The 21,334-nt window shown below is 37.6% G+C and overlaps 1 protein-coding gene across 3 annotated transcripts in view; it reads right to left on the bottom strand.

Annotated features, from left to right (window-relative positions):
* Positions 1-11,152: 11,152 nt before the first annotated feature.
* LOC106084257 (E3 ubiquitin-protein ligase HECW2) overlaps positions 11,153-21,334 on the bottom strand; it is an 82,111-nt gene continuing 71,929 nt past the window's right edge. For 2 of the 3 annotated variants that reach the window (XM_013247829.2, XM_013247830.2), the window contains 2 exons: positions 15,984-16,121; positions 11,154-15,925 (listed from right to left, as the gene is read on the bottom strand). In XM_013247829.2, coding sequence (XP_013103283.1) covers positions 14,989-15,925; positions 15,984-16,121 — 1,075 coding nt within the window. In that variant the 3' untranslated portion in view covers positions 11,154-14,988. Of the gene's footprint in view, positions 15,926-15,983; positions 16,122-21,334 lie in introns of all 3 variants that reach the window. The other variant, XM_013247828.2, reaches the window with a different exon arrangement.

Genomic DNA, 21,334 nt, shown 5'->3' with positions numbered 1-21,334 from the left:
GCCTTGTCAAAAAACTGGTCGAAAAAACTTTTTTTCGATTTTCGCAAAATTGGTTTGCGATTATAATTCCTCACCGAAAACTGAATCGAAAGCACATTTCCGATTTTAGAAATTCGCTTTTCTGACCTAAAAACGCTGCGTTTTCAGTGCAAAAACGCGCGATTTTGACGCGCTGATGATGAATTTCGGAATGCTGTTATAGCACCCTACAGATTCGCCATAAGTTTTGCGATACTATAAATTTCGAAATTTTGCTTATTTTGGAAAATTTCGATGACTTATAGCCTTGTCAAAAAACTGGTCGAAAAAACTTTTTTTCGATTTTCGCAAAATTGGTTGGCGATTATAATTCCTCACCGAAAACTGAATCGAAAGCACATTTCCGATTTTAGAAATTCGCTTTTCTGGCCTAAAAACGCAACGTTTTCAGTGCAAAAACGCGCGATTTTGACGCGCTGATGATGAATTTCGGAATGCTGTGATACCACCATTCAGATTCGCCATATTTTTTGCGATACCATAAATTATGAAATTTTGCTTATTTTTGAAAATTTCAATGACTTATAGCCTTGTCAAAAAACTGGTCGAAAAAACTTTTTTTCGATTTTCGCAAAATTGGTTGGCGATTATAATTTCTCACCGAAAACTGAATCGAAAGCACTTTCCGATTTTAGAAATTCGCTTTTCTGGCCTAAAAACGGTGCGTTTTCAGTGCAAAAACGCGCGATTTTGACGCGCTGATGATGAATTTCGGAATGCTGTGATAGCACCCTTCAGATTCGCCATAAGTTTTGCGATACTATAAATTATGAAATTTTGCTTATTTTTGAAAATTTCAATGACTTAAAGCCTTGTCAAAAAACTGGTCGAAAAAACTTTTTTTCGATTTTCGCAAAATTGGTTGGCGATTATAATTCCTCACCGAAAACTGAATCGAAAGCACATTTCCGATTTTAGAAATTCGCTTTTCTGGCCTAAAAACGCTGCGTTTTCAGTGCAAAAACGCGCCATTTTGACGCGCTGATGATGAATTTCGGAATGCTGTGATACCACCATTCAGATTCGCCATATTTTTTGCGATACTATAAAATATGAAATTTTGCTTATTTTTGAAAATTTCAACGACTATACCCTTGTCAAAAAACTGGTCGAAAAAACTTTTTTCGATTTTCGCAAAATTGGTTGGCGATTATAATTCCTCACCGAAAACTGAATCGAAAGCACATTTCCGATTTTAGAAATTCGCTTTTCTGGCCTAAAAACGCTGCGTTTTCAGTGCAAAAACGCGCGATTTTGACGCGCTGATGATGAATTTCGGAACGCTGTGTTAGCACCCTTCAGATTCGCCATAAGTTTTGCGATACTATAAATTATGAAATTTTGATTATTTTTGAAAATTTCAATGACTTATACCCTTGTCAAAAAACTGGTCGAAAAAACTTTTTTTCGATTTTCGCAAAATTGGTTTGCGATTATAATTCCTCACTGAAAGCTGAATCGAAAGCACATTTCCGATTTTAGAAATTCGCTTTTCTGACCTAAAAACGCTGCGTTTTCAGTGCAAAAACGCGCGATTTTGACGCGCTGATGATGAATTTCGGAATGCTGTGTTAGCACCCTTCAGATTCGCCATATTTTTTGCGATACTGTAAATTATGAAATTTTGCTTATTTTTGAAAATTTCAATGACTTATAGCCTTGTCAAAAAACTGGTCGAAAAAACTTTTTTCGATTTTCGCAAAATTGGTTGGCGATTATAATTCCTCACCGAAAACTGAATCGAAAGCACATTTCCGATTTTAGAAATTCGCTTTTCTGGCCTAAAAACGCTGCGTTTTCACTGCAAAAACGCGCGATTTTGACGCGCTGATGATGAATTTCGGAACGCTGTGTTAGCACCCTTCAGATTCGCCATAAGTTTTGCGATTCTATAAATTATGAAATTTTGCTTATTTTTGAAAATTTCAATGATTTATAGCCTTGTCAAAAAACTGGTCGAAAAAACTTTTTTTCGATTTTCGCAAAATTGGTTGGCGATTATAATTCCTCACCGAAAACTGAATCGAAAGCACATTTCCGATTTTAGAAATTCGCTTTTCTGGCCTAAAAACGCTGCGTTTTCAGTGCAAAAACGCGCGATTTTGACGCGCTGATGATAAATTTCGGAACGCTGTGTTAGCACCCTTCAGATTCGCCATAAGTTTTGCGATACTATAAATTATGAAATTTTGCTTATTTTTGAAAATTTCAACGACTTATACCCTTGTCAAAAAACTGGTCGAAAAAACTTTTTTTCGATTTTCGCAAAATTGGTTGGCGATTATAATTCCTCACCGAAAACTGAATCGAAAGCACATTTCCGATTTTAGAAATTCGCTTTTCTGGCCTAAAAACGCTGCGTTTTCAGTGCAAAAACGCGCGATTTTGACGCGCTGATGATGAATTTCGGAATGCTGTGATACCACCATTCAGATTCGCTATATTTTTTGCGATACTATAAATTATGAAATTTTGCTTATTTTTGAAAATTTCAATGACTTATAGCCTTGTCAAAAAACTGGTCGAAAAGACTTTTTTTCGATTTTCGCAAAATTGGTTGGCGATTATAATTCCTCACCGAAAACTGAATCGAAAGCACATTTCCGATTTTAGAAATTCGCTTTTCTGGCCTAAAAACGCTACGTTTTCAGTGCAAAAACGCGCGATTTTCATGCGCTGATGATGAATTTCGGAATGCTGTGATACCACCATTCAGATTCGCCATAAGTTTTGCGATACTATAAATTATGAAATTTTGCTTATTTTTGAAAATTTCAATGACTTACAGCCTTGTCAAAAAACTGGTCGAAAAAACTTTTTTTCGATTTTCGCAAAATTGGTTGGCGATTATAATTCCTCACCGAAAACTGAATCGAAAGCACATTTCCGATTTTAGAAATTCGCTTTTCTGGCCTAAAAACGCTGCGTTTTCAGTGCAAAAACGCGCGATTTTGACGCGCTGATGACGAATTTGGGAACGCTGTGTTAGCACCCTTCAGATTCGCCATATTTTTTGTGATACTATAAATTATGAAATTTTGCTTACTTTTGAACATTTCAATGACTTATAGCCTTGTCAAAAAACTGGTCGAAAAAACTTTTTTTCGATTTTCGCAAAATTGGTTGGCGATTATAATTCCTCACCAAAAACTGAATCGAAAGCACATTTCCGATTTTAGAAATTCGCTTTTCTGGCCTAAAAACGCTGCGTTTTCAGTGCAAAAACGCGCGATTTTCACGCGCTGATGATGAATTTCGGAATGCTGTGATACCACCATTCAGATTCGCCATATTTTTTGCGATACTATAAATTATGAAATTTTGCTTACTTTTGAACATTTCAATGACTTATAGCCTTGTCAAAAAACTGGTCGAAAAAACTTTTTTTCGATTTTCGCAAAATTGGTTGGCGATTATAATTCCTCACCAAAAACTGAATCGAAAGCACATTTCCGATTTTAGAAATTAGCTTTTCTGGCCTAAAAACGCTACGTTTTCAGTGCAAAAAACGCGCGATTTTGACGCGCTGATGATGAATTTCGGAATGCTGTGATACCACCATTCAGATTCGCCATATTTTTTGCGATACTATAAATTATGAAATTTTGCTTATTTTTGAAAATTTCAATGACTTATAGCCTTGTCAAAAAACTGGTCGAAAAAACTTTTTTTCGATTTTTTTCGATGGTCGAAAAAACTTTTTTCGATTTTCGCAAAATTGGTTGGCGATTATTATTCCTCACCGAAAACTGAATCGAAAGCACATTTCCGATTTTAGAAATTCGCTTTTCTGGCCTAAAAACGCTACGTTTTCAGTGCAAAAACGCGCGATTTTGACGCGCTGATGATGAATTTCGGAATGCTGTGATACCACCCTTCAGATTCGCCATAAGTTTTGCGATACTATAAATTATGAAATTTTGCTTATTTTTGAAAATTTCAATGACTTATAGCCTTGTCAAAAAACTGGTCGAAAAATTTTTTTTTCGATTTTCGCAAAATTGTTGGGTGTATATAATTCCTCACCGAAAAGTGGATCGAAAGCACATTTCCGATTTTTGAAATTCACTTTTCTGGCCTAAAAACGCGACGTTTTCAGTGCAAAAACGCACGATTTTGACGCGTTGATGATGAATTTCGGTTGGCTTTTCTCTTTAGATTCGCCATAATTTTCGCGATTTTAAAAATTAAGAAATTTGGATAATTATTGAAAATTTCATTGACTTTCATTCATATAGCCTGTCTGAAAACTGGTCGAAAAAACTTTTTCGATTTTTGCTAAATTGGCTGGCGATTATAATTCCTCGTCGAAAACTGAATTGAAGACACATCTCAGATTTTTGAAATTCACTTTTTTGGCCTAAAAACGAAACGTTTTCAGGCAAATTCCAAACTACATTCAGAGCATATTTTGGATTTTTGTTTTTAAATTTCTTTTTTTTTTTTCTTGTACTTACCTGTTATACACACTTGTCCTATATTTGAATAAAACATACTTGGTTTATATTGAATTTCTCAGAAATCTTTTTTTAAATTGAAATTTTCTTCAGAAAATGTTCGAATTTACGTAAGTATGCATATGTATGTATATATTAATTTAATATCGGTTTGTTTTACTTTTAATAATTGTTTTGTAGTTTCTTCCTTTTTAATCGTCTTAAGTCACAAGCTAGGGATTTCTTTAGTGTAGTTTTATTTTATTTGTGAAATTAAAATAAATTAAATGATAAATGATATACCACAGTATTGGAAACAGAAAATGAAAGCTTGGACAAGAAGAGCTATTGAGCGAGCTAGAGGTGTTTTAGAAAAATCCCATTGCCCAGATCCAAACTGAGAGACTGCCATTAGCATTTCAGTACAAAAGCTTAACTTCACTTAAAGTCATTTCCATTGAGCAGTAATGCAAAGTTCAGCTTTTCTTCTTTGGATTCGAAAATTTTAGAAATGGATTTAGAAAAATTTTTTCGGTTTTGGACTGTATAAAATTGGACTGTATAAACTGGACTGTGTAAAATAAAACAAAACTATTTTTTTTTTTATGTAGTTATCGTATCAAAATTTTCCCATGTTTCCGAATTCCTGCTGTGGCATAAATTATAAATTTATATAAAAAAATATAAGGATTGCAAGTGTATAACATAGAGGTATTAGGGAAATTGTTTATAATTGTATTTTAAACTAAAATAGAATACAGAAACATTTTTTTGTTAAAATTATTTTAAATAATCAAGATGTGTATATTGATAGAAATAAATAAGAGGTATATAACTGACATTTTGGACATTGCTTTAAAAATAATATTTTTATATAATATTCGCTTAGTATTAAATTATCACTCAGGTAACACATATATGAAGAGACTGTAGTACAAATATTGTGGTGAGGTTTTTTTGTTAGGTTTTTGATTTTTTTGTAAGTTTGTAGCAATAATCATAACAGGCTGAATAATGACTGAATTTTGGGATTAGGAATTGTTTTTACATATTTTTTTAACTTTTGTTTTTCCATTTTGTTAACAATAGAAACTATTGTATAAAGAGGGTTTTATTGCGCAAGCTTACATCACATTTCTTTTTTTGTTTTGTCTCAAATCAAACAATAAAATATTTTTTTCTAAAAAAGTTGGTAGATTTGGATTTAAAAAATACCATTTTTAAAAACTGATAAAATCAGGTTTATGTAATTTAACAAATAAAATTTTTTTATTAGGATTAAAAACTCTTAAATTTTGTTTCAAGCACTGTATTTGATTTGTTCTATGGTAATTGTATATATTTTAAGTTCATTTAGTTTGTTTAAATTTTAAATTGATTTAAGGAATACATTTAGGGGAGTTTCTATAACAATTATATTTATGGTAGGTTTTTTTACACTCTTTCAATTGAAATAAATAAGGTTGAATGTGGTTTGGGGATTCTTCTTCCTCTCTTTCTTTCTATAAGTCAGACTTTAGGAATATAAATTATAATAATAAAAAATATTACATTAAAATATATATTTTAATGGTAATACATGTTTAACAAAGCTTCAGAAATTTCTTAGATTTTTTACTTAATATTTGGAGAGATAGATTGTTAATCAAGTCTTTCTACTGTCAGCTAATTATTACTAGCTATAGATATATATAAATTTATTTATAATAACACAAGTTATAAAAAAAATTGGGTAAATTTTTATTGAATAAAAAATGTATTTAAATTTTAAAATTAATACACTGAAAAAAAAAAATTTGGCCGAAAATTTAAGATTTTTCCTTATTTGTAGGATTTTAGCAATGAAAACGAGTCATAGAACCAAAACTTTAAAATAAACTTGCTATCTTTAAATTGAATCTCCTATTTACAAAAGCATTTCCCATTGGATACGAGGGGACTCATGGAGACACCGGAATCTTGGAATAATGAGGCTGATCGAAGGTTTATCATAACTGAGTTTATGGTCAAGAAAGCTTCAAACCATTTAAGTCACACGGACCTGTTGGAATATTTCCGGCGAGAAGGTGGTCGATTATCTGGCGCCTAGAGCTGACAAACTATCGATAATCGGAACATTCGATATTTTCGATTTCTGGCAAACCAGAGTAGTCCTGGCTTAATTACGATCCGGAAGATGCAGACGCCTCAATTCGTACGGAGCTAGGTGGGGATGTATCGTGGGACCGTACGATATACGTCACCTATTTAACTGCCGGCCAGACTCACCCGACTCAGACCCATATCCCTGTGAACGCACCCCATCTTAGTCGCAGAGTTCCTGGGTCAACATAATCAAGCAGACGAAAGATATAACACAATAAACTGCTACAACAACAACAACAAGATTATTAAATCAGTTGAAATTCATGAGAGAAATTGTTGTAGCAAATGTTAGTCTTATCGGATGAAAATTGCGCCCTCTATAGGGGCATTGTATCTTAAAGGATGCATTCAGTGTCGCATTGCTTATTTTTGTTTAATTTTGCAAAAAACTGAACTTTTGCGTAAAAACACCAATCGATATTCAGTCAAAAAATTAAATATCGATCGTGCCATCGATAATTTGCCAGCTCTACTGGCGCCTCATTTGGCCACTATTTTGACAGTGTGCCTAGGACTTGCATAAATTCCGAAAGCCTGTCAGGAGGTAAGGGTGGTGTTTATACCCAAGTCCGGCAAGGCAAGTTATGCGACACAGGCCCAAAACCACGGAACGCATTGTGGATACAATGACAAATAGTAGGATATCCAGCGAACTGCTTAAATACCAACAGCATGATTATGTCAAGAGAAGGTTGGTGGAGACTGCCCTGCACGAGGTGGTGCATAAAATAGAAGAATCGTTCGATGCCATGAAGTACACAAGAGCGGTTTGCATTGACATCGAGGGGGCGTTTAAAAATGTGCGGACCGACACATTGATCCAATCCTAAGACCAGTACCGGGTGGACCAGTTCCTTAGAGACTGGATAAACTATATGCTAAGGAACAGGTGGATAAATTGCGGGTACCATGACATAAATATAAGGGAGAAAGTGGCACAGGGTTCGCAACGCCTTTGTGTGACCACCATAAACAGCCTATTATGAATGCTGACTGATACATAACCTATTACGCGTCTGATATGCAGACCATGTTATAATACTTCTTAGGGCTAAGGATCCGAACCACTGGGCTAGACCTGGGGGTCTCAATGTTAACCCATAGAAGACTAAAATATGCCAATTTGACGCACCTCGCTTCTTTAATAAAACGATTCCGACATCTGACAATGTCAAATACTTAGTAGTGATCTTGGAAAGGAAACTTTACTGGAAATGTCACATTCAGGAGCGTACTGAGAAGGCTCACAGATGTTGGGCACTATGTAGACGGGTCGGAGGTTCGAAATGAGGCCTGAATCCGAGGATAGTCTGCTGGCTAACCAGAAGCGTGATTAGACCAATACTAAGGATCCGAACTACTGGGATAGACCTGGGGGTCTCAATGTTAACCCATAGAAGACTAAAATATGCCAATTTGACGCACCTCGCTTTTTTAATAAAACCGATTCCGATATCTGACAATGTCAAATACTTAGGAGTGATCTTGGAAAGGAAACTTAACTGGAAGTGTCACATTCAGGAGCGTACTGAGAAGGCTCACAGATGTTGGGCACTATGTAGACGGGTCGTAGGCTCGAAATGAGGCCTGAATCCGAGGATAGTCTGCTGGCTCTACAGAAGCGTGTGTAGACCAATACTTACTTATGCGTTAGTAGTTTGGTGGACTGCTATGGAGAAAAAGTGAAATGTTAGGAACATATAAAAAGTTCAGAGAACATGTTGTCTTGGCATAGGCGAAGAGATGAGGATCACGCCCACAAGGGCACTGGAGACTATTCTAGATATCTGACCCATATCTCTTACCATCGCGGTTTAATCAAGGCGACGATAGGAAACCTGGAAAGAAGGGAAGAGGTTTCAGATCGGATACCTCAGACGATACTTGAGGTTTAAATTTAAGTTCCGACATTTAAACGGATACAACGATCCGTTTCAAATTTTGATAGTTGAATAATTATCATTCGATTACTTTATTGATGGCTCTTAATTTCTTTGTTATGAAACCCCGATTGTAGTAAAACAAATCAAAAAAAGAGTTACAAAATCTACTGCTCCATCGTTTAAAATATATATATATATATATATATATATATATATATGATCTGGTGGCATAGTTAGCTCCTTAATGATTTATGCACATCTAAGTTTTTGAGGATGCTCATAAATCATTGAGGTGGCAACTATGCCATTTCCAAACATAGGGAATGAATGTTCGTAACTACTACTACTATTTGCGAAATTATTATACCATTTTTGGAAAAATCATCGTTATATCATTTTGTTGTTGTTGGTTTACTCAAATCAAGAGCTTAGTAATAATACACACAATTGGATGGATTCGAACTGACTTAACTAATCGAAAAATATGTGTATATAAATATCTAAAGAAGATAAAAATGCATTTCTTTTTTGTTTCAATTATTTGAAGGTATCACTATACATTATAGTTGTACAGGGTGGCTGATGAAAGCCGCTACCAAAAAAAAATGTAATAACTTTTTTTCTATTTAATGAATGTGGTCGATTTTTTTTTTATTTTGCAGATTGATTCTTAGATTTGACAAAAATGGATAACTGGGACACCGAAACAAGAATTTGGATTGTCCGCCGCTATCACGCACTGGAGTCTGTAGTTTCGGTTCAAAGAGAGTATAGACGCACGTTTGGCGGCAATCCTCCGAGCAGATGGACCATAATGAGACTTGTAAACAATTTTGCCGAGCATGGGACAGTCAACAGAAGACCTTACCATCGAAACCCTTCAGTTCGAACGGAGGAAACAATCGCTGCTGTAGCTGCTGCGATACAACACAATCCAAGAGTTTCGACAAGAAGCTTATCTGCTCAAATGGGTATAAGCAGACAGTCATTACAGTCAATTATGCACAAAGATTTGGACTTATTCCCATATAAAATTCAAATGGCCAACAAACTGAACGCTGCAGACTTGCCGATTCGCTTGGAATTTTGCCAGAAGATGCTTCAAATGGTGGAAGAGGATGGAAACATGTTGAACTGTCTTTTCATGTCTGACGAGGCCCATTTCGATTTGAACGGCAACATAAACAAACAAAATTGTCGAATATGGAGTGCTTCCAACCCACAGACACTCCATGAGACGGAATTGCATCCACTTCGTGTCACAGTGTGGTGTGCAGTTTCATCACGTTTCATTGTCGGGCCCTACTTCTTCGAAGAAAACGGTCACCCCGTTACGGTTACTGGAGACCGCTACTTGAACATGTTGAGAGAGTTTTTCTATCCAGAATTACGCCGAAAGAGAATTTCTTTTAACTCTGTGTGGTTTCAGCAAGATGGTGCAGGTCCTCACATAGCCCAACCTGTTATGACAGAATTGCGACGAAAATTTCCCAATAAACTGATATCCAGAAACTCCACATTCCGTTGGCCACCCAGGTCGCCTGACCTTACTGCACCTGACTTTTTCTTGTGGGGTCATTGCAAACAGGAAGTTTACAAAGCAAAACCAACAAATTTGAATGAACTAAAGCAATCCATTCGAGCAACAATTGCGGCTATTCCTGTCTCAACTCTCCAAGCAGTAATGAATAACTTTTTGCTAAGATGCCGCACATGCATCAACGAGCAGGGGGGGCATTTAAATTCCATTATTTTTAAAACAAATTAAACTATATTTAATAAAATTGAACGAGCTTTAACATGAATAAAAGAAATATGTATTCCATACACCGAAAAAAAATTATTTGAGTTTCTTAATGTAGCAATATTCATCAGCCACCCTGTATGTATATTACTACTATTCAACTTTAAGGGGTGATATTATGACTTGATTATGATTTAATTTATTTAAAGTTTTTCATTATTGGTGGTGTCTCTATTAGATCATGGAATGTATCTACGCTAGTTTTGATTCGCTTGTTGTAAACTCTAGTAATAAACTTGTATACTACGTGTAATGCTGTATTAACATCATTTCTAGAATATTTCCAGAACGAGTGGCAGTTAATTTGTGTTTGAATTTATCACAGTTTTTTATAAATGACAATATTTAAAATTTTTTTCTAGAAATTTAGCAAGTGAATATGGAGTTGTTTTCAAATTTCAAAATGAAGAGCAAGTATTGGAATAGAAATTCTTTTAATTGTAAAGAATTAGTCGTTCTTACTCTCACATCATATATCGTAGTCAGAATCGTTCCCTTAAGATTAGAGAGAATGATTTACATCATTCTTTGAAAGTGAAAATTGGTTCAATAATTTGGAAATTCAGCATCCACAAGGATGCCCAACTATCAATTAACAAGAAACTAATGGGTCGATTATGGATGGCAACCCAACTTCAGTTGCGTTGTCAACGGCCAAATTCGTTACAGACATTTTAAAGTTTTGTATTGAGTTACGCACTTTTTTACAAATTTCCTAGTAACTGAACTTTAAAAATACTGATATTGAATGAAATTGACAAAAATTTCCAACTTTATAAAAATTTTTACCTTGCAGTTTTGTCTCCTGGCAGTTCAACTGTAGTCGAGTTGCAATCCATAATCGACCCATAAATTAGTGTTGTAAAAACAACATGAAAGACATTAATCCAGCGTTCGATTCGAAAAGCGAACATTGACTCAGTTCCTTGTTGCAGAAAAGCTTCAGCATCATATAAACTTTGCGAATATACCATGTGATGGTGCCCGAATATTCGACGTTAGAAAACTGTTAACACAACAAATGGCGATCCCATGGCAGCCGGTTGTACGTACCGGATTGACCCGATGGAGCTCTTCATCGGCTGCCGCCTCAGTGTATAACACATTGCTACAACAATAACAACAACAGATGGCAAAGGCATATTCCATTTGGTCCAGAACCTTGGTTTTTATCCATGGTTTCTTGAAAAAAACTTCTAAGTTGTTTTGTTACTTTTTATTTCGGTTGTTGGATTCTTTGTAGAATAGAAAGCAAAATAAAAAACTTTGTTTTTTTTAAAGCCAAATTGCGGTGTGCTATAAATGCAATGGAGGGGCAGAGGTTACCATGCCCGCCTATTATGCTGAACGTCCGGGTTCGAACCCTGGCGAGAACACCAGAAAAAAAAATTTCAGCGGTGGTTTTCCCCTCCATGCATGCATAGAAGCCATGTAAAAACTTCTCCCCAAAGAGGTGTCGCACTGTGGCACATCGTTCGAACTCGACTATAAAAAGGAGGCCCCTTATCATTGAGCTTAAGTTTGAATCAGACTGCACTCATTAATATTTGCGAAGTTTGCCCCTGTCCCTTAATGAAATGTTCATGGGCAAATTTGCATTTGCAATGGGAGGCAGTCGTTCTCCAAGGACCATATTAACCCAGTGGCTATTCAACGCATCTGCTACCGTGTTTGCATAATGCTGTCTAGAACTGCCGGATTTCTCTCGCTCGAGATCATGTACACCCACCTCAAGGCTTCTGGGCGGTGTATAACTATCCACAAGATGATGATTTCTATGGTCCTTGCGATAACAGCCCAGAAGGTATTGCTTGGACAGCATGTAGTTATGTCTTCGCACGGGTAAGATCGTTGACTTCTGGTGGAGGTAGTCCACGTGAGAACTGAGGAGACAGCCCGTAGCAGTTCGAAGAGCGGCATTCTGACAGATCTGAATATTATTCTACCAGGAAATAGCCAGTTTCTTTGTCAGCACCCCAAGTGCTGCCGGTAAGTGATTTGAGGACTTTGTTTCTACTTTTGACCTCATCGCAAATTACTGTGGCACGTGGGGAGAATGTGTTGCAGCTACCCCGTATGGAGCATTCCACTATTTGCAACCTGTGAACGTAATGAAAAGCGAACCTCAATGTACCAGCCTGTGTGGTGCTTACAGCTATCCGTGCCTTCAAGAATTTCAACCACATATTCCGCTTATGTTCGTTGACTACCCTGTTTATTGCCAGATTCAGCTAGCTGATTCTGGGGTTAGTGGGTCCGTGCAAAGAATCCCATCACGCTCGACTATGAGTAGCATTGCCTGCGCCGGAATATTGGGCCACATTTGGGATAATCGACTGACTGGTATAAAACGAGCGGATGATGCGTTAATGATGCCTTGGAATTTCCCCTCGGCAATTAGCACGTTTGATGGGAGGCGGCGATTGGTGTACTCTCTGAAGCCGACCCAATCGACCTTGTTTTGATTGATAAACGTTCGGCGCTCAGAGGTTATGAAGTCGGGTACTCGGTGGATGGTGAGAATTATGGGAAAGTGGTCAGATCCTAAAGAAAGGGCGGCTTGCCAAGATACGTCATTCAGGAGAACAAGGGATACAAAGGAAATATCTGGCGAGCTGCTGCACCCTTCTCATTCGCCGTGCAGAATGTGGAGCCTTCAATCAGTTCTGCCAAACTATGCCCCACTGGTCGTAACCATGGGGACAATGCTTCATGATGGCTTAGATCTGTTTTCGAGTTGTTACAAACGGAATGACAAAGTTAGTATTCCTCCCATTATAAGGTAGAAAGTACAAAAATTTAAGATTTTTCTTCCTTTACCTAAGGATTTTGCTAATGATTTACAGATTGAGAAACCAGACTTTAGAATAAGGACCTCTATTATATAATAATGAAAGTGTTGCGCTTTTTTTTGTTTGTTCAAAATAGACTCAAAAAGGCTGAACCGATTTTCATGAAATTTTCAAAGATTGTAGAGTTTAGCCCCCGCTTAAAATAGGGTACTTCATTTTGTGATATCCGCGAGGGGGCAGAGACTCACCCTAATCACAATTTCCAAAAACGCCAGATCGCGGAGATGGGTGATCTCGATTTAAGTGAATTTATGTGTATCAACTTATGATATCCCAAAAACACATAATTGGTTAAAGCTTTGGGGTCAAATAACCATGGGGGACGCCCCATCCGAAAACCCAACCAAACGGACATGTCTATCGATTGAGACAATATGGGTATCAAATGAAAGGTATTTAAGAGTGGAGTAGGAACTTGTTACATCAATTTAACCTTTAGTATTGGGGGCCCGCCCCACACCAAAAACCGTCCAAAAATTCACAACTTTACCGATTGGGCAATATGGGTATCAAATGAAAGGTTATTGGAAGTAGAATCCCAGGCGGGTCGCCCACCCCAAAATTATACACCAAATGCACATATACACCGAACGGGGCAGGATGGGGCTCAAACAAAAGCAGTTTGAGATCAGTATATGAAAATTATATAAAAATGTGGGTTAATTTTTGAGGAAACGAAACAATATGGGATTCTAATGGATGATTATTGAGAGTTCAATATGAATATAAATAATTTTCAAATTTGGACCATGTTAAAAGCTGTAGCCAAGTACACCGAACTCCATGGCAATCCCATGACAGCCGATTGTACGTACCGGATTGACCCGATGGAGTTTTTCATCGGGAAGGGCTGCCGCCTCAGTGTATAACACCGCTTATTTTCATAACTAAGGTACAATGCTGTACTTTTCTCAAAGGCAAGACTATATTTTAACTTTAGTTTAAAAGTTAAGTATGTATTATACTAAATTTGAAGGTAATTATTTCTTAATATAAAGTAAAAAATCTTCTATGAAAGAAAATGTATCCTTGAAAAATTGAAACATTTGACATCTTTAAATATAGTAAAGCGAATCGTTAAAATAAGGATCGAAATGTTTCCCGGCATATATGTTGAAAATGGCAAAAACTACCAATCATTTCTGGAAATATTCTATAAAGAAATATGTTTGCGAGTAACTATGGACCATTTTGCTTAAAATGAGGAATGTGTTGACAAACATCTCAGTTTGTTTAATTCTTTGTTGATTTTTTTTCCTATATCACTTACAATGCTAATGACTAAAAAGACAAGAATACGGAAAGGTTGAACAAAAAGCTAAAAACTTGCAGAGAAACCCTAAAGATTATTTTGAATAAATGATGTTTGAAATACCAATTGGTCAGGCAAAGTATCAAACTACTAGGTATGGGCCAACAACTATGCTATACATTTTGGGTCCATCCACATTATTATCATAATAATAATCATAATGTCTAATAAAATGGCCAACTATAATATTTTTTTTTTGTGTAAAAACTAATTTCAAATAAATTATAGTCATAGCTGTAATCGAAAATAAAAAATATTTCACTTTGTAAATAAATACTTAAATTAGATAATCTTAACTAGATGGACAAAACACACGAGCACATCTACATTTAATAATTATTTTAAATATAATCATTATAATATAATATTGGAATATATATCGATAATAACTAAAGGACATTAAAAATATCACGTTTTTCACTTGTTTTACTCAACTTCTTCAATTCTTCTTGCGCCTCACACACACACCATAGTTGAAATTTAAATCGAATGGAGAAAAAGCAAAACAACTGAAGATTTACTCAATGCCAAAGGTATTTGTCTCCTCTACAGCCAGTAAAAGTTTTTCATACAACAGCTCTGGAGTGGGATAGGGTGGTAGGTCTAGACGATTGAAACATGTATGGGCTCGTGGCAAGGCATTTGGTTTACCCCATTTTTCAATGCAAAAACGCCGTGGACCCGTTGAACCGCGTAATGCTGAAAAACCTTCGTAGGGTATGCTTGAGGTACCGGTGACAAATTGTAATAGACGCAAGCGTTGCTCATTTGTAAACTTCTCAATGACCTGCCAGAACCATATGATCACCTGATGATTATCATGATAACCCGATCGATATTCGGTATTAAGGCGCCAATCGTTGATGTCTATCTCCGCCGTTCCGGCTATGACCAGCTCCAATTCGCGGGCATCGAATACCGATACCAGACGAGAATCTACGACTTCATAGAAGCCACGTACCAAAGATTCCGTTTGCTCTTGTACACCACGTTCCAGGCGCCATTTGATCATGCGCTCGAGGTATTCCTTTTTGTTTTTCTCATTAACGATGATATTCTTGCCACCTGGCTTGAGTTCACGTTCCACCACACGCCCCAAAAGCTCTTCGGTGACACAGAAGGTGAGACCTAAATCGATACCCGTACCAATGTCATTGTCACGTATCCATTGCAATGACTGATGGAATTCACTATCCAATGATTCTAAATCACTTAAAGCTACCGGAAGTCTTAATAAAGCCTTATAAAATGGCCGTGTGAAGAAGGCATCCAATAGGTATTGATGCACTAAAGCTAAGCCCAGAACACGACCGCTAAAGCGGAACCAATCGTGGCAATTATCTACAAAAGCAGAAAGTGGCGACACTTGTACCGTGTAAGTGTCATTGGCAGAATATTCAAAGAGACCATAGTAGGGATTGAATAATTCACGGGATAACAGGAAGAAGAATTCTCTGTAAAGAAATTACCAGATAAGGATATACGATAAAAATATACTGCATAAAGACTAACCTTGATGGTCCTCCATAGTCGAGACCCTCTTCAGTATCCCAGAGTACAGCTAAGCGTCCTCTTTGTAAGTCTTTTTTGTTGGCAGACATAATGCGTCGGAAGGCATCCTCCAGCAAGTGAGTACGGCGAATTTGTAATCTGGATGTTGAAAATATATAAAAAATAAATTAATAAATAAGTAAAATCGAGAGAACGATTTATATGGGAGCTGTTTCGGGCAATAGACCGATTCAGACCATAATAGACACGTTTGTTGATGGTCATGAGAGGATCCGTCGTACAAAATTTCAGGCATATCGGATAATAATTGCGACCTCTACGGATCAAGAAGTCAAGATCCCAGATCGGTTTATATGGCAGCTATATCAGGTTATGGACCGATTTGAACGTTATTTGACACAGTTGTTGAAAGTAAGAATAAAAAACGTCATGCAAAATTTCAGCCAAAAATTTCAGCCAGGCACAGTTGTTGGATGTCATAACGAAATACTTCGTGCAAAATTCCATTGCAATCGGATAAGAATTGCGCCCTCTAGAGGCTCAAGAAGTCAAGACCCAAGATCGGTTTATATGGCAGCTATATCAGGTTATGGACCGATTTGAACCACACTTGGCACAGTTGTTGGATATCATAACAAAACGCATCGTGCAAAATTTCATTTCAATCGGATAAGAATTGCGCACTCTAGAGGGTCAAGAAGTCAAGACCCAAGATTGGTTTATATGGCAGCTATATAAGGTTATCGACCGATTTGAACCATACTTGGCACAATTGTTGGATATCATAGCAAAACACGTCGTGCAAAATTTCATTCCAATCGGATAAGAATTGCCCACTCTAGAGGCTCAAGAAGTCAAGACCCAAGATCGGTTTATATGGCAGCTATATCAAAACATGGACCGATATGGCCACTTTGCAATACCAACCGACCTACACTAATAAGAAGTATTTGTGCAAAATTTCATGCAGCTAGCTTTACTCCTTCGGAAGTTAGCGTGCTTTCGACAGACAGACGGACGGACGGACGGACATTGCTAGATCGACATAAAATGTCGCGACGATGAAGAATATATATAATTTATGGGGTCTCAGACGAATATTTCGAGTAGTTACAAACAGAATGACGAAATTAGTATACCCCCCATCTTATGGTGGAGGGTATAAAAAGTAAAACATTGCATTAAGTTTAGCCAGACCGATTTCATCGAAGTTCATCGAATGAATATTTCAAATACATATGAGCTATATCATGCTATAGACTGTACTTGGCTACTAGTAGTCATAGCATAGTCGATTTATACGGTGGCTATATCAGGTTATGGACAGTTTGGACCACACTTGACACATTTGTTGGAAGTCATAACAGAACACTACCTCCAAATGTCAGTCAAATAGGGTGAGAATTGAACCTTTAAAGGTTCAAGAAATTAAATCGTGAGATCGATTTATATGGGGGTTTTATCAAATCATCAATCCATTTGGCTCATTTACAATTTCAACCGATCTACAAATGCAATTTGCCCATGAACATTCCATTAAGGAACAGGGGTAAACTTCTCACATACAAATGAGTGCTGCCCGATTCAAGTTTTAAGCTCAAAGATAAGAGGCCTCCTTTCTATAGCCGAGACCGAACGGCGCACGATGTTGCCAAATCAAAAAATCTTGGTAAATGTGTACACGAAACTCAACATAGTCAATGTTGAGGTATAAGTAGGCAAAATTCCCTAGCACGCAAAGAGCCGATTGTGGGATGCTTCGTATATGGAGTAGCTGCAACTGCAATCGCGCACAATCAGCAGTATTGCGGGGGACAGTCTCAGTGAACTGGGTCTGTGTGGCACTGGGTCTTGCTTAAGTACTGAGTGCCTATGATGATTGATATGACAAGGCGAGTTTTTTTGGCGCCTTTAAATAATCAATGGCCATCACGTACGTTCCCGCAGTGATTGGTCCTATGGACCGGAACGAGCTTACTCATCTTTAGAAGTTTGACAAGGTTGGCCTTCCGACATTTTCGCTGTTCCACAGTGTTACATGCCAGTTCGTCGCCCTGATTCGCTCCGAAAGTCTTGGGGTTAACCATGTTTATTGACAGCAGTCCTCTGACCATAACGGCCAAAACGTCTGCATTTTCATTCTCTTTTACTTTGTGATGGCTTCGCACCCAGACAATGCGGATCAAACCATTCACAGAGAATACTTTTTGTTTGTTAATGCCCTGATGACCAGTTACTGTTCGTAAAGATATTCACAACCGACGAGCCCACGTTAACACCATACCACTTCCAGCTTACCTATCGTCCCTCGATTATACCGCGATGGTGGGACTTTCTCCTATCCTCTATCCATTCTCCCATCGTCTTAAGTCCCATAGCCGCAGTAGATGCCTCATATTTAATCTGTATGTTTATGGGTCGGATATCTGGAATAGTCTCCAATGTTCTAGTGGACTTAGTCCTTATCGCCCCGCCTAAGTCAGGACAATATGTTCTCTGAACCTATTGTATTATCTACTGAGGCTTAAGTAAATATTGATCTAATGTGTTGTGCACTGAGGTGACAGCCCTTGCCGATGAAGGAATCCATCGGGCCAAACCGGTACGTTCAACCGGCTGTCATGGGATTGATCCATAATGTCTTTATGTCATGGATCAATTTCTTTCTTGTCTTCATGTCATGGGACCCACAATTTATCCACCTATTTCTAATCATATGTTTTATCCAATCTCTAAGGACCCGGTACTGGTCTAAGGATTGGATCAGTGTGTCGGTCCTCACGTTGTTAAAAGCCCCCTCTATGTCAATGCATACCGCCAGTGTGTACGAAGGATTCTTTTTTTTTTTTGAAGACTGCCCTACACAAGCTCATGCAGGGCAGTCTCCACCGGCCTTCCCTTGACATAGGCATGCTGCTTGTATTTGAGCAGTTCGCTGGATATCCTACTCTTTATCATGGTATCCACGACACGAACCATGGTTTTGAGTAGAAAGGACGCAAGGCTTATAGGTCCTTAGGCCTTTGGTGTCGCATAACTTATTTTGCTAGACATGGGTTTAAGTACAACCTTTGCCTTCTATCAGGCTTTCGGAGTATATGCAAGTCCTAGACACGCTATGAAAAAAGTGGCCAGTTGGGTTGCCCGATAATCAGTCTCCTGCCGTAGTAACGCCGGAAATAATCTATCCGGTCCGGGTGATTTAAATGGTTGAAAGCTCGTCAAGGCTTCCTTTACCATAAATTCTGATAAACATATGATCTACCTCATTATTCCAAGATTCCGGTGTCTCCGTGAGTCCCGTCGCATCCTGTGGAAAATGCGTTTTCATCAAAAGCCTCAATAAGTCCTCCGTTGTCTCTGCTCTCACTCCCTTCTAATCAACTAACGTTTCTAGATGGAGTAAGTTTTCTACGAAAAACATGCTGAAAACCCAAGATATGTTCTACAGAAATTGGAGGTTTTCCAAAGGAATTTTTGCTCCTTACGACAATGGGATAGAATCGAAAAAAACCCGTATAAATATGTCATTTGAGTTATAAGTTTTTGAAACTCAAAAAAGTTAGGGCCACTTGCCACCTTGGCATTTCAAAAAATTGTTCGGGCTGTCAAATCATTATTTGGGTTCGATTTCCTAAAATTAATTAAGTAAAGGGTGATTTTTTTGAGGTTAGGATTTTCATGCATTAGTATTTGACAGATCACGTGGGATTTCAGACATGGTGTCAAAGAGAAAGATGCTCAGTATGCTTTGACATTTCATCATGAATAGACTTACTAACGAGCAACGCTTGCAAATCATTGAATTTTATTACCAAAATCAGTGTTCGGTTCGAAATGTGTTCATTCACCGTAACGTTGCGTCCAACAGCATCTTTGAAAAAATACGGTCCAATGATTCCACCAGCGTACAAACCACACCAAACAGTGCATTTTTCGGGATGCATGGGCAGTTCTTGAACGGCTTCTGGTTGCTCTTCACTCCAAATGCGGCAATTTTGCTTATTTACGTAGCCATTCAACCAGAAATGAGCCTCATCGCTGAACAAAATTTGTCAAAATTTGAACACATTTCGAACCGAACACTGATTTTGGTAATAAAATTCAATGATTTGCAAGCGTTGCTCGTTAGTAAGTCTATTCATGATGAAATGTCAAAGCATACTGAGCATCTTTCTCTTTGACACCATGTCTGAAATCCCACGTGATCTGTCAAATACTAATGCATGAAAATCCTAACCTCAAAAAAATCACCCTTTATTTCGAAAAATTAATCGGTCTGCCAAATCTTCATTTGTGATCGGATTTCCAAATATAGATATCTCGTGGTTCGTGATTTCGTTGTGAGTCGTGATTAGCGTTGTGATTCGTGATTTACGCTTACGCACGAAGAATTCTAATTCATTCATAATCATGCCTATTAAGAGAATCGGGCAAAGGAACTTGACAAATGCGATCCATGGTGGAGGGTATAAAATATTCGGCCCGGCCGAACTTAGCACGCTTTTACTTGTTGTTGTTTTTAACTTGAATTTGGCAACACGTTGTGTCAGCTACCCTGTAGTGTCAGCTACCATGTAGCATCAGCTACTCTGCAGTGTCAGCTACCCTGTTTGTATGATTTCTTTCTATATTTTTCCAAACTCCAATAATTTGTATCAAATGTGTTATATGTAATTCCAGCTTTATCCGTTTGTTGTGGGCTAAGATAAGTATATTTTGTACTTTTCGCTACATAAATGTAAACATTTTGAAATATAAATGCAAATTTGTCCATACGGAACAGCGCAAACTTCCCGCATATCAATGAGTGCTGTCCGATTCAAGTTTTAAGCTCAATGATAAGGGGCCTCCTTTTTATAGCCGAATCCGAACGACGTGCCGCAGAGCGAGACCTCTTTGAGGATAAGTTTTTACATGATAAAATACCTCACAAATGTCGCCAGCTTTAGAAGATAACCAACGCTGAAAATTTTTTTCTGATGTTCTCGCCAGAAGTCGAACCCAGGTGTTCAATGTCAAAGGCGGGCAAGCTAACTTCTGCGCTACGGTGAACTCCAAACATCTCTGGGTGTAAAATTTCAAGCACAAAATTCAGTAAAGGTACCATTAGGTACTAATTATAAGACTCAATACTATGGCAGCCGGATGTATGTACTAGATTGGCCCAATGGAGTTCTTCATCGGCAAGGGCCGCCGCCTCAGTTTACAATAGAACACAGCTAGAACAACAACAAAAACCAATTATAAGACCAAAGTACGATTTTCCAAAAAAAAATCCTTTTACCTTTAGTGCCCCTGTAGCTGAGTTGTTAGCTAGCTCGGATTAACAGTATGCGGATCGTGGGTTC

This window comes from Stomoxys calcitrans, chromosome 4 (genome assembly GCF_963082655.1).
Source record: "Stomoxys calcitrans chromosome 4, idStoCalc2.1, whole genome shotgun sequence".
Taxonomy (NCBI): domain Eukaryota; kingdom Metazoa; phylum Arthropoda; class Insecta; order Diptera; family Muscidae; genus Stomoxys; species Stomoxys calcitrans.
This window is presented reverse-complemented; position numbering and strand designations above follow the sequence as displayed.